General features: G+C 31.6%; 1 protein-coding gene across 2 annotated transcripts in view; it reads right to left on the bottom strand.

Moving 5' to 3' along the window:
- The window catches only part of ERN1_1 (Serine/threonine-protein kinase/endoribonuclease IRE1), a gene marked incomplete at its 5' end in the record, with an annotated part of 34,814 nt that overhangs the window by 5,142 nt on the left and 14,718 nt on the right, over positions 1-14,954 (bottom strand). For both annotated transcript variants that reach the window (XM_051216949.1, XM_012937574.3), the window contains 6 exons: positions 599-845; positions 1,078-1,386; positions 2,662-2,786; positions 9,512-9,845; positions 10,809-11,335; positions 14,359-14,578. In XM_051216949.1, coding sequence (XP_051065584.1) covers positions 599-845; positions 1,078-1,386; positions 2,662-2,786; positions 9,512-9,845; positions 10,809-11,335; positions 14,359-14,578 — 1,762 coding nt within the window. The remainder of the gene's footprint in view (positions 1-598; positions 846-1,077; positions 1,387-2,661; positions 2,787-9,511; positions 9,846-10,808; positions 11,336-14,358; positions 14,579-14,954) is intronic.

Genomic DNA, 14,954 nt, shown 5'->3' with positions numbered 1-14,954 from the left:
TAGTCTTATTATTATTATTTAAACGCATAAACATTGGTACAAGGAGGAACCAAGTAAATATGCGCCACATAAATCATTCGAATTTGCGAGGGCTGGGATACTGTCCAGGTGCCCAAACCGAAACAGGTGGTTTTCTTAAAGGGCCACATCCTGAGCCTTTGACCTAAAGGTCTGATCCACAAGGCAGTGGAGCATCGTGAGGAGATGCAGTCCCATGGAAGCCGGTGACCAACGATTGGTTCATACGCCATTTGTTCCCGCAGGATACTGGAGCCCATGTGCACCATTGGTTTGTGATCAGGTTAAAGCACCGGACATTCGCTTTTCGAAAACAACAGTAATGCCACGAGAAGGCAGTGAGTAGGAATCCCTCGGCAGAGGCTGTATACGCGTGGCCGTGTGAGAGCATTTCGAGAGGGAGGGCAGACCCACCCCACTCTCGGCCATACCAGGGCATTTGGGGGCTTATAGTCTACCCTTTCTATAATATTTGTTAATGTTTAATTTACAAACCGATATACAACAGATTACATAATACAATCATGATAAAATAGAATCTCTGTTTACAAAGAGAAAAAAAAACTATTTAACCGCTTACTTGGAACACCGACAAATATTTTACAAATTGATTTTGGAGGTAGAAATTCCGAAAAATTAATAGTACCAGTAAAGTGTTTATTACATAAACCATAGATAAGCGGTAGAAGAGCAGGAAAACGCATTGTCCAATAAATTGACATACCTTCTTGATTATAACCATAGATTGCACGAATATGTTCTGGTAATGACCAGAAATGACTATGTTTATTGCGTATAGCACGTAGAAGGTATAAAAGAGAAGTATCCTAAGGTGAAGTAATAAACAAACAGTAATAACAATGTTGTGTGACCTTGGTTATTTATATAAGATAGCAAACAAGGTTGCTTAAACAGTAAGTTTATTGAACATATAGTATATTCGAAGAAAATAAAAAGATCAAATGTATTTAGAAAAAGAATACATGAAATACAGAGATTATCGGTATAAAGTTTTCACGTCATTGAAACAGAAACACACACACACGCACAAAGACATACTTGATAGCTTCTATTACTCAATAAATTATCAACTAGTTCAGGTTCTAGTCTAGCAAACCAATGTTCATTAAATACCCAATTTCTATAACGAATAAGATCATTTAACATTTGTTGTTGATGATAATTATCGAAATGTTGTTGTCTGACTGACTGATAATTAGTAGTAGGTGTACTGCCTCCATTATTATTATTATTATTGTCTTGAGTGCAGTTTCCGTCAGCAGCGTCAACTGAATGATTAGTAGAAGTGCCAATTTGAGATGGAATATCAAATGATAAATCTTTAATATCCATAACATTTGATAATTCCTTGATATAAATGAGAGCAAAGAAATAATGGTTATTGTACGAATTATGTAAATAAGTAAATGAAAGAATATAATTCCAATGCCCCTATTTCTTATTTTTTTTTAATAGTTACAATATTAGATTTAAAATATTTCTTAGTAGAGTAAATTTGAAGAGCACCTAATAATAATGGAATGGTAGTACACATTTATTTCATGTGAATATGGGGATTTAAGATTTTTGAGACAGACGAAAGTAAATTAATCGATCAATTCGGAAGCATTTGAATGTTGTAACTACTAAAGAATGTAAGTTGATCTCCAGTCACTTCATACCCCTTAATATATGAAGTTAAACTAGAATATATAACTACAGTGAAATAATATCCCGAGTACGCAAACCAAAAGGGAGACAGTGCCTTTTTTAATGCTTAAAATATGGGCATTTTCATTGTAGTCTACAAGATAATCTTTGACAAGACGACTTAAAAGCACACAATCATGATTCGAATCTAGTCAATCGCTTTATCCTTTAGCCCTTTTGTTTATTTGAACATTGCAATCTAATCAATGTCCTACTACATTTAAAACAATTAGTTCTCTTGATAAATTTGGATAATACGATAAGAAAGCATATTTAATCACAATTATGTGAGATAAATTAACGTAATCCATTTCGAATAATTTGAACACACATATACTTGTTAAGAAGTCTTTACTTGAAAAATAAAAGGTGAACTAGGTAAATTGGAAGATAAGAGGGAAATAGAGATAATAAGGAAAAGGATCATTATTAACAGGGTAGGCTTAAAGTGAGAAGAAATTATTTTCGAAGGCATAAAGCAGCTTTGGATTTTCATCAAGTCTCATGGTATAGGGACTTCTGCTTAAAAATAACCACTTTTCCCTAATGTTTCAGCTAACAACTCTACCTTTTATTCAGTAGTATCCCTAGTGTAAATACACTTGAATCTATTGTGTTAATGTTATCATATAGTCCTGGTAAACTTCATCTTCTCATTGTATTATCTAAATTTTCATTTCGTCAAAGATAGAATTACTTCATATCCGAAGGGTTTTGTGGATATTGACTCATGATCTCAACCATTGGGATTATTTATTTAATGTATCTACAGTTATGTGCATTTATCACAAATTGAAAATATGTAATGGAAATGAAATTAGAAAACAGTGAAATATTTACGAATTCAAAACCTTTTTAATCAAAATAATAAAACAAATAGTTAGATTTTGAAAAAAATGATTAAAAACAGAACCATACATATGTATATCTTACCGATATGAAGCGTATGACTTTATTTGGTGACCAAAACAATGGATAGTAAGTGATCTCTTCAGCTGTTGGTCGATCGTTAGGATTCGATGAAAGCATTGTTTGTACAAGGTAACGAGCTAAATAACCTAAAATAGAGATGAGATGGAATGAAACAGAAAGGTACAAAAACAATTATAGGAAAACTTAACATTTTGAGTGTACAGCTACATATAAAGAAAACAAAAGATGTCACTATAAGTAATTAACAATAATAAGTTTTTTCCAACATTTCTACTTTCATAACACAAAACAAAGTGAAACCAACTGTAACTTGGTAATGTAAATCACATAAATTTTTAATATCAATTGATACATATATACAAGTTGCTTAATATAAAATTCTACAATTTTTCTCAGTGATGGCATTACATATGGAGAATATTTGAAAGGGAACGCCAGTGAAATATATCTTTGATTGTCTGATATTAATTCTTTTATAGACAGGATTATTATAGGATAAAGTAAAATATTATGATCCATATTCACATTAAGAGGAAAGAAAAAACAGTATCAAAAAGTGAAGTAAATTGATGTACGACAACCGGGATTCTCTTCATACCACGTTTCATGATAAAAGATAAAAACATCAGAATTACAATTTGATAACTCTACTAATAAACGACAAGAAACCATTTGAAAAGCTCCAGTGTGACATGTAGTTAACAGGTAGAATAATTTGTCGAATTCTCCAGACTTCCTATGTTGCACAGTATTTACCAGTTCTGTATGTCACATTGTTTAATTGTCAACATAAATTACTTTGCTGTTGAACTTATTTTAGAGAATGTGTATTTGAACTCAAAATGCTATACAAGAATCTAGAGTCTGTACTTTTTATATTCCTATAACATTCATCATAGAAAGGCATTCTAACAAGTTTAGATTAATTTTTTAAAATCAGGAACGGATTGGGAACATGATATTAAATGCGATACATATATTTAAAATATTTCCTTTAACTACTTATCAAAAATAAGTAGTAAAACGTCTGTGAAAAATAGTCAAGTTTTGATTGGCGGAACTGAGAATGAGTATCATACATCACAACTATTCAAAAAAATTCAGTGGTTATTAGTAATTTTTTTACGATTGTGAACTACATTACCATGTTGAGTGGAATTATGATGTAAAATGGTCTGGGAAGAAAATTCATTGTTTGGTTGAAATGATTTCTTTTGCATTTCTATATATAAAGAAGAGTAATTCACATAACTTTAAGATAGATAGCCAATAAGTACCACAAACTACGAAGAAATTTAATGAGGGAATTGTCTAAATGACACGAAATTGGTAAACTCCCACATCAAATGGCATAAACAAACACATAGGAGGAAGAAGTCTCAAAGAGGGAGATGTAACATCGGGTAAGTTTAGACATATTACATGCCGTCCATAAAGACACTTTGTAAATGAAAAATACAAGGCTTGGTAGGTTTACTATCGGCGTGTAGATTATTTATCTGGTAAAGATATCTGCCCATATATATACTTGTGTGAACCATTCTAGTATTGTAAATATGTAAAAATGACTCATGTGAACTTTACGGTTAGACTTTGCTATGCCATCTTTGACTTCTAAATCTGTATAACTAGTTAAATAAGTGTTAGAAAGAGTATTAGCCACTAAATCGAACCAAGAGGATAAAATAAATAGTTATTAATACTTAACACTATATAACTACAAAAGAGTATATAAGTAATTGTCATGATTAATTATAGTACATATTTTCATTGAAAAAACTAGTAGAAGTTGAATTCCACTATTAGTTACCATTCGAATAAGCTGGAACTTATATAAAACAGATAAAATATGGCTAGCAGTGGAATATCAATATGTGAGTCTGATGCTATTTAGGACTGAAACTTGTAAGTAAAAGGCAATATTGAGGGAGTCGCTTAGGAAGTACATATAACAACAAACTGATCGAAATCAAATCCTGACTATGAACAATTAAAAATCACAAACTAAATAGTCATTAAATTGCCAACTGATTATCGGATCCAAAATTTATTTTCAATTACTATATACTATGAGAACGAAATAAAGTACAACAAACATTTATTCACTTTGATTAAACAACCAAGCATTTTTCTCGACTTTCAGTAGATTAAACCTTCAGTTCCCAGGTGACTAGCTTCAACTCTACTGTTAATTGTAGATTTTTATAGCGTGAACGAAAATAAGTACGTAGTAGTAGTAGTAGTAGTAGTAGTAGTAGTAGTAGTAGTAGTAGTAGTAGTAGTAGTAGTAGTAGTAGTAGTAGTAGTAGTAGTAGTAGTAGTAGTAGTAGTAGTAGTAGTAGTAGTAGTAGTAGTAGTAGTAGTAGTAGTAGTAGTAGTAGTAGTAGTAGTAGTAGTAGTAGTAGTAGTAGTAGTAGTAGTAGTAGTAGTAGTAGTAGTAGTAGTAGTAGTAGTAGTAGTAGTAGTAGTAGTAGTAGTAGTAGTAGTAGTAGTAGTAGTAGTAGTAGTAGTAGTAGTAGTAGTAGTAGTAGTAGTAGTAGTAGTAGTAGTAGTAGTAGTAGTAGTAGTAGTAGTAGTAGTAGTAGTAGTAGTAGTAGTAGTAGTAGTAGTAGTAGTAGTAGTAGTAGTAGTAGTAGTAGGTAGTAGTAGTAGTAGTAGTAGTAGTAGTAGTAGTAGTAGTAGTAGTAGTAGTAGTAGTAGTAGTAGTAGTAGTAGTAGTAGTAGTAGTAGTAGTAGTAGTAGTAGTAGTAGTAGTAGTAGTAGTAGTAGTAGTAGTAGTAGTAGTAGTAGTAGTAGTAGTAGTAGTAGTAGTAGTAGTAGTAGTAGTAGTAGTAGTAGTAGTAGTAGTAGTAGTAGTAGTAGTAGTAGTAGTAGTAGTAGTAGTAGTAGTAGTAGTAGTAGTAGTAGTAGTAGTAGTAGTAGTAGTAGTAGTAGTAGTAGTAGTAGTAGTAGTAGTAGTAGTAGTAGTAGTAGTAGTAGTAGTAGTAGTAGTGGTAGTAGTAGTAGTAGTAGTAGTAGTAGTAGTAGTAGTAGTAGTAGTAGTAGTAGTAGTAGTAGTAGTAGTAGTAGTAGTAGTAGTAGTAGGTAGTAGTAGTAGTAGTAGTAGTAGTAGTAGTAGTAGTAGTAGTAGTAGTAGTAGTAGTAGTAGAGTAGTAGTAGTAGTAGTAGTAGTAGTAGTAGTAGTAGTAGTAGTAGTAGTAGTAGTAGTAGTAGTAGTAGTAGTAGTAGTAGTAGTAGTAGTAGTAGTAGTAGTAGTAGTAGTAGTAGGTAGTAGTAGTAGTAGTAGTAGTAGTAGTAGTAGTAGTAGTAGTAGTAGTAGTAGTAGTAGTAGTAGTAGTAGTAGTAGTAGTAGTAGTAGTAGTAGTAGTAGTAGTAGTAGTAGTAGTAGTAGTAGTAGTAGTAGTAGTAGTAGTAGTAGTAGTAGTAGTAGTAGTAGTAGTAGTAGTAGTAGTAGTAGTAGTAGTAGTAGTAGTAGTAGTAGTAGTAGTAGTAGTAGTAGTAGTAGTAGTAGTAGTAGTAGTAGTAGTAGTAGTAGTAGTAGTAGTAGTAGTAGTAGTAGTAGTAGTAGTAGTAGTAGTAGTAGTAGTAGTAGTAGTAGTAGAGGTACACTGCATTTTTCTGTTCAATTTAATTAGACGTGAATTGATCTACAAAATGATGAACCGGAATAAACATTACATGATGCTACAGCTTAATAAAAACCAAGGCTAATGTGGACAATCATATTTTCGATTTTCTTCTTACGCTAATGATAAAATGATTTGTTTGTAAAGATTTGTGCGGTAACATCAAGGCAATTCGGTAAGAAAGTATATACACTAATAGAAAATTGTAGTTCGCAATAAAAAACAACGGGAAAATGCAAACCATTAAAAACAAAATTCATACTAATCGCAAAATCAAGTGGCTACCTGGACTCGGTAGTTCAGTGAATAATAAAAGTAACCTTTGAATCAAAACACATCAGATTTGAGTCTTAATATAAAGATTAATACTAGAATACAAGTACATTCAATTGATGAGTTCCAAGTAGGACGGCACAGTCGTCTTGGATTTTAGTGCCAGTCACTATCCAAACTTGATAACATACCTAACTCTCATAGAATATTTTGTTATATTCTTCTTTTTTTTGTTGCCAAAACTTCATGATTTCCGTTGTTTGCAAGTATAATCACCTTTTCAGTTTATTTTACTTTTTTAAGTCAACACCATTCATTTTTGAAAAGAAAGTTCATACTTAAATAAAATTGTAATAGCAAAAATGAAAAAGGTGAAAGGTATGCCAGTTTGACCTATTTCTTCTTCTTCTTCTTTGTATGTTTTATTCTCATTGCTTACGGGAGTAAACAAATAAACAATAATTTAAGAAAGGAAACTTGTTTACAAGTTCAATTCTAATAAGTCTTGTGTACACACAGATGTTTTATAGGTCTAACTGGAAACTAAATTTGTAAATACAATTTATTTAGTGCTTTCGTTAATGAAAAAAATGTGTGAATGAATGACGTTGTTTGTTTTCAATAAAGGTCTCAACAATGGGTGTGGTTGAGTAAAACAATAATAATAATAATAATAATAATAATAATAATAATAATAATAATAATAACAATAATAATAAAAGTCCTCTAGATTAGTAATCTTATTTTATTAACTGAGCTTTATTCCTTTTATTCCTATCAGCGTTCACGCATCATGTAATCACTTGTTACTGACCGTTTGAACTCTTGTCAGAATGAATGTTGTAAAATTTCCCTTTACATAAGGTATGTATTTACAATATTCAATCTATGAAATGTATTTACATCCTTGCTATACTATACTAATGTGTCTTCAATATAACTTCCAACTAAACTCTTTCATGTAAATAATTTAAACCCATTTTGTAATTATGATTTTAAAATATCACAGGTTGTAAGTAGTTGACAACAATCAAATGAAATAAAATGAATTCATGCTATTCTGCTAGAATCTTTGTTCTTGCTCTTTTCAAAATGATAAAGGGAACTATGTGTATGAAACATTTATAAGTAACTTTTCGTTACACAAATTAATTTATTAGCTACAAAATCATAGGAAAAAGCAGGTGTTCTTCCAATGAGCATGATACACATTGTGCCGATATTATTCAACTTGAGTCGATTCGTATACACTGTATGATAACGCAGTGGATACTTTTTAAACCTTAGGAATAGTTGACAAAAAGTGAGTCTTGTTATTTACTACTTTATACAAAGATCGTTATAATCAAAATGGAATAAAAGAAGCAAATAGGAATGACCAGTATGAAATAAATAGTAGAATGAACAAATAATGACTTCTGAACATAACGGAATGATTGATTTGATAGAATACTGAAATGGTAGGTGTGGATTAAACTGATAACTTATTCTCAGTATGAAGCATCAAAGAAGTTCCAACAGTATAGATTTCCAAAATAAAACAAAACAGAACTACAAGACAATTTATATTAAGTAGTTAGAGTTATTATTTCTACACAGGATATTTTATTGAGGTAGGATGATTTATCAGATTACAAACGATTAACCGTGAATGAGGAAGTAGAAGTCATGAAATAATCAACAGTTCTTTACTTCTGACCGTTGTAAAAATTACCACTCGTGGTTTATCAGTGTGTTCATAAGTTTAGATTTACACTTTATCTCAGAACCTATTTATAGGGCTATGTTTACCCTGGCAAGGGTATATGTGTGGATCACCTCGATATTACTCTCAGTTATAAGCATTATAAGCACAGATGGATGGTGGCCAGCAGTGGGATCTAGAATGAATGTTTCATCCATCATCATCAAAACAAAGTTTATAGAAATTCATCTCATTGTATAGGCGTTTAACACACATTTATTTAAAAATAACTCCATATAAATTTGATTCAATGAAAATCCCGTGAATGAGTGCATATTGAGTAATTGATTCATTTGATCTACATTGAATTTTCTGATGGTGATATTATGCACTACTATTGTAATGAATTATGATAAAGCCAAGATAATTAATACATTAAACAAAAATGCATATTTTGGATTTTATGGTTAATGACTATTATATTAAAGAAAGCAAGAAGGAAGATTGGTGCAGAATAATATGAATATATTTTATTTCGTTAGGTTCTCATCAGCTACTTACAACGAGGGTGATTAAAGATGAATATGTGTATCATGATGAAGAGAAGATTTCAATAGAGTTAATTAAATAAATGTTATATAACATGACAAGTTTCAAATTCATTTGTACTTAATCAAAGTTCTGCAGAGAGTAGATATACAAATAACAGTTAGTCGTGAGTCACGTAGAATTCAGAGCTAATGTGCATTGGTAAAAGTTGTTACATTACATTAGAAGGGTGCGATTAAGTTATCAACGTGAATGCCAAATTAATCTTAGTAGTATCAGTGTTATAAATGATATTTATAATAATAATAATAATAATAATAATAATAATAATAATAATAATTATTATTATTATTATTATTATTATTATTATTATTAAGCGCACCGTGATTGTTTGAAGGAAAAGCAAATATTATACATAACACAGTAGGGCATTAAATCATAATATCAAACAATTTGCAAGTGCGAATCAACTGATGTAGAGACTAATAAGCGACGTTTTAGTAGTTAGAGTTCAACTTTAAAGATTGGGTTTGGACATTGCTTTACCTAATACAGTCTGTACATACAAGTGTCATCATTAGCTTCCACATAAAAAATGTAGTTGGAGCTGAGTACACTAGTTTGTAAGACGCTACTACTCTGTGTTGCATGATACAATGATGAATACATACAGAACAAACACAATATTAAAACATAGACAAGAGAAGTAACTCTTTACTTTCATGAACATTGGTTGGATTCTCGGTCAAAGTGTCCAAATTAGGTAGACGACCTTCAGTTATTGCCAACTGTCGTTCATGTTGACGGCTTAAAGTGGTACATCTGAATGATTTAACTTCATTTACGGTGTCAGAGCTGCTGTCCCCACCACCAACACCAGTAGTAGTAAAAGATGACGAGGATGACACTGACGAACATACAGTTGTTGATTGGGTATTTTTGTCAATTTGAAATTTATTCAACTCTTTACTACAGCAATCATATGGATGCTTACCATAAGTTAAAACATAATAAGCCAATAGACCACAAGCGAATATATCAATTGCACAAGTCTGTTTGTATAAAAAGAGAACAGACAGAAAGGCGGATTGATGAACCAGGTATAAATTTATAAATCAAAAGTTTAACGTGAAATTAATTGTTAAATATTCTCTTAATTTAAGCTGTATGTTTTTCTTTTGCTCCTGTTAAGGAAGAGTATTTATTGTTAATAAATTGGAAAAAATGTAAACTGCACGTAAATAATGACAAGATTAACGACTTTATAGTCAACAAATGTCAATTCATACAACAAAAACTAAATGAATGAATTAAGGAACTTAATTAAAAAAACTCTTTACAATCAATTGTTCCTCTCGTAACTAACTGGTTGATTATACTAATTATGGACAGTTTTAAAACAAATTTAAATGACATAGATAGTGATGAATCCCTTTCCGAATGAAGTTCGCAGAATAATCTTACTCTATGGTTAGAGACTTGATTGGATATGGGACTAAAATTAATAGTTATGACCAAGATTTGTTTATTCTTTATTCTATTCTAAATCTAAAACTTTAATATTATTTATCACATCATAAATTCATCGACTTCAATTTCTCTTATTGAGTTATTTGTCCTGTGTTTTTCTTTCTAGCGTTATTATTATTATTTCGACTTGTTGACGTTTCATTTTGCTAATATTTGGAGTTAGCCGCGATTATCTGTCTAGCGCAGTCCGATATACCCGATGAGTAATAAAAAAGAGTGCACGTTAGAGCTTGAAATGAAATTTCTGATGAGAATTACACTTTGATATGCTGGAATCACCCACTAAATGAATAGAAAGGTGGTTGGAAGTGATAAACATCGCATAATTATTGAACATTGAAAAAGGTTTCGGATAGGTTCATCCAACAAACATTAATACATTTTTATCGGTTTTGGTACACATTCAAAAACGTTCTGAAAGGCTGTACATTTATTTTTTGAAAAAATTAAAGAATAATGTTTACTGAAAGTGTAAAAAACCTTACCACTTGTGAGGCCGACTCTGCATCGCACAGTTCAGGTGCCATCCAACCAAGTGTACCAAAAGTGAAGCATACACTATTATCTGATACTTGATTTTTATCACTATGATAGTTATTTACATTAGGGTTTCTGGAATTATTAACAATACCAGGAGTATATTCTTCTTGGTCACCATATCTTACACTTATACCGAAAACATTACTGCTATTATTATTAGTAACACTTGTAACATCCGATTGTATATCATTCTCAGATGAGTTAAATTCAACACTACTGTCATTTTGGTATGATGTTGAAGAGAGTGAACGACTTTTAATTTGTTGAATTTTCACAGAAATGTGCGGTCCAATTGAATTGAATGTATCTTGATGTTGTTGTTCGTGTTGATCTGTAGGTAATGGACGAGATAAACCGAAATCTCCAACTACAACACGTGCTTTCTCGGTTGAATTATTATTATTATTATTCACTTTATTAGAATTATTATCCAAAATTATAAGTATATTACTTGGTTTCAAATCTCGATGAACTATAATTGAAAAAAATTAAATACAAAATGAGATTTCAAAAGTGATTGTCGTCACAGTTAAGTTCTCAAATTATTTAGACACATAAACATTGGTAAAAGGAGGCACCAGATATATATGCACAACACTTCATCATTCGATTTATGTGAGGACTGACATACTGCCCGAGCGCCCAAACCGAAGCGGGTGGTTATTCTCTAAGCCTTTGACCCAGAGATCTAATCCACAAGGCAATGGAACAACGTAAGGAGATGTAGTCCCATGGTAGATGGTAACCAACAGTAGGTTCATTCTCCATTTGCTTCCTCAGGATCTTGGGGCCCATATGCACCACTGGTTTGGAATTACGGCTTTCCAACTCCCCTGAGTGGATCCTTCATATCTACCGACCCGGCTAAAGCGCCAGACATTCGCTTTTCGTCCTCTCAATTTCGTAACCAACACCCGCGTTGCGAGAAGGCAGTGAGTAGGACATCCATGATAGTGGCTTTATACGTGTGGTCATGTGAGAGCATTTCGAGAGGGAAAGCTGACTCTCCCCACCCTCGAGTGTACCAGGGCATGTAAAAGTTCTGCATCAGACTGGTATTTTTAACCCTATAATTTTTACAGAAACTGTGTTAATAAGTAAATAAATAATCGACTAGTTTCTCAATTTGCTTTATTTATCATGCTTTATGCGTACACAAAAAATGATGTAACAATTACAGTTCTATTCTACACGTGTAAGTTTTGCCACCGATACCACCTAAACTATCTTCTTATCCGATTCCGATAATCCCAAATAACTTTTTATGTCAACTGGAGCAACAGAGGAAAGGCGCGAAATGCGAGTAAGAGCTTTCCTTGACAGTTAACTTATGTACGGAAAAACGAGGGTATAGATAGAAATACACACGACCTTGAGCCTATGAAAATTTTCGAAGCCATACTTAACATAGTAGCAGTATAGGTAAATATTCAATCAAAACCATGGAGCGTGAATCTGAATTTTCTAGATGTTTTTTTACGGAGCTTATATTCAATGCTGATTGGATAAAGTGTTTACTAGAGTTTCTGGGCCTCTAGAGACTTTGATGAGGGATATTTTGGGACTATTCTAACAAAAATCAATTTATTCACTTGAACGTTCTTGGTACTTATCACATAATCTCTTAATTGGCTGTTAAATTTTGTGTAAAACGTTAACTTTTGAACGTTATATTCACCATTTAAGTTACTAATACGAGTAATATTACACTAAATCACCATACAGTTAGACTGGTAGTGATTTTGTTGTTAATTATTGTATAAAGCGATATATAATGAGTTAAGTGAAAAGAAATATTTCGTTGCATATATTTTACTGTTAAATGTAATAATAAATCTACTTTTTACAGATCCAGAAATTTGTGTCTGTTCACGTAGAAATATCACGATTGCTTTAGATTAATTTCCCTTACAATATTTTTTTAAAAGAAAATACTATAGCAATAAATTATAATTTGGTTTAACTTCAAAAACAAAGGTTAAACTGTTTCATGTATAACACGTTTACTTAGTAATTTATATAACCGATTTATTTAGTCAATCATAAACAACACAAGACCTGGCAAATATACATGGACCAGTGAAAGTCATTACACCATATCACCTACTGTGATATGAAATTATCAAGATAAACATTAGAGTGGTAGCAATAGTAACAGTATCGGTGGTAATAGAAAACATTAGCTATAGATTGTATAATCCAAGAAGAATGAATTTGTAGAACAAATAAAGCATACAATAATTTTGAAACTAAGGATATGATATATCAAACAGATTTTGAGCAACGTTGAAATTTCGGAACTATCATGAGAGAAATCAGTGTTTTCATTTCGGTTATAAAGGGGACCAATTATATGAAATCACTAGATGATTGGAGTAGTATATTCTAATATACGCCTATTTGTAAGCTTTTATTTGATTGTTGTATTTCTTACTGTCCAATAATTATCATTAATTAATTATTTAAGTACTGTTCCGTTTTTGAGCCACATACGACTGGGTTGCATATACAATGTAATATCTTATTTGATGTTGTGCGGCTAGGTATTCAAAGTCTATGACTGCATGAGCAAGAGTACAACAGAGAACTAGTTGGTTTATATTTTTGTCTTATCCGTAGAAGAAACTTGTGGGCTGATGAGTATTAAGGTTGTCTGGTTATTATTTACAGTTACATAGTATTGGATAAAGCAGTTACAGGTTTTACATGCAATACAGGGGAATAAATTAATAATCGGAATAGCTAATATAACTGCTTTCATAATAAGCGGCCTCATTGCGTGAGCCCCATTAAAATTCAAAAATTTATAAGACAGGATCCAAAAGAAGAAGAGTAAATGCATCAATGCCCTTATGACAGATTCTGAACCATGTCACCCAACATCTCAACCACTAGTTACGATAATCTTGAGGAACTTAACCAGACAACTCATCTACAATCCAACCGTCACTGACATGAACCTACTCTTACACTAGCTTGTTGATGCAGACGGTGATTAGGTATATGTATTACGTGTCCTACCTATCTCAGTCGATGAAGATCCGCGATGATATCAGTTGATGTTATCTTTAGCTAGTAAACAACGTCTAACTTCAGTATACCTCACTCAGTGATTCAGACATACGCAAATAATGCTTTTAAGGCATCTTTGATCGGATAAAAGTAACCTACAAATACCCTATATTTAAAGGACAGGTTTCACAGTCATACACTGAAAAAGACAGTAAAGTACCAATTTAATCAGTCAACTATAAACTAAGTAGGACATGATGGAACGAATCTATGTAGGTTCAAGTACATCAACAAGGAAAAAGAGTAGAGTAAATGTTAGCTAGACAACTCAGAACTATGAAACAAAGGCCAAATGAATTTGAAGTTAGTTTTGCATTATGAATTGACGTAAAGTGGATAAATATTGAAAATTATGGATTAATAAGTAAGAATAAAAAAAAGATGAAAGAAAAGTAGACAAAAACAACGGATCTAGTGACTTACCAATTTGATTACGATGTAAACATGCAACAGCTAAAATAAATTGATGAATAATTTGTACTGGAGTTAAACCCAAATCATTGAGTAAAGATGTCTTAATGGGATCAGTTGAATTGATTTCATCTGATTGCAATGCATTTGATGAACTCATGGATGTTAATGCTTCATTTAAACTCAATGAACACCTTTGCATTACTAAATAGTGAAAGTTTGCCGTACTACCCTATAAAGGCAAAAAGAAATAAGTTGACTGAGTACTATAAACAGATTATTTACCTTGTTATAAACTATTATCATTTGAAGAATTGAAGGAGTAGAGAACAATACATATATTTTTAACTCTAAAATCAGACATTTCATCCGAATGGAGATCTATTCGTTTAAGTGCAAGATTTAGACTTGGCTAACTATAAACACATATATGCAAATAAAATATATACACATTTGTACGATACTGTACTTGAAATTATGTAGTGGGAAAGTTGTATTTTGTAAAAATATAACAATTTCTGGATTAAAGTAAATGTAGAACATTTAAATATAACTCATGAACCAAATACAAGTGCATGTGTCCAACTTTTAGTTTAAGAATTAGTGAT

The sequence above is a fragment of the Schistosoma haematobium genome, chromosome 6 (assembly GCF_000699445.3).
Source record: "Schistosoma haematobium chromosome 6, whole genome shotgun sequence".
Taxonomy (NCBI): domain Eukaryota; kingdom Metazoa; phylum Platyhelminthes; class Trematoda; order Strigeidida; family Schistosomatidae; genus Schistosoma; species Schistosoma haematobium.
Note: the sequence above shows the minus strand (reverse complement) of the source record. Positions and strands in the feature narration are given on the sequence as shown.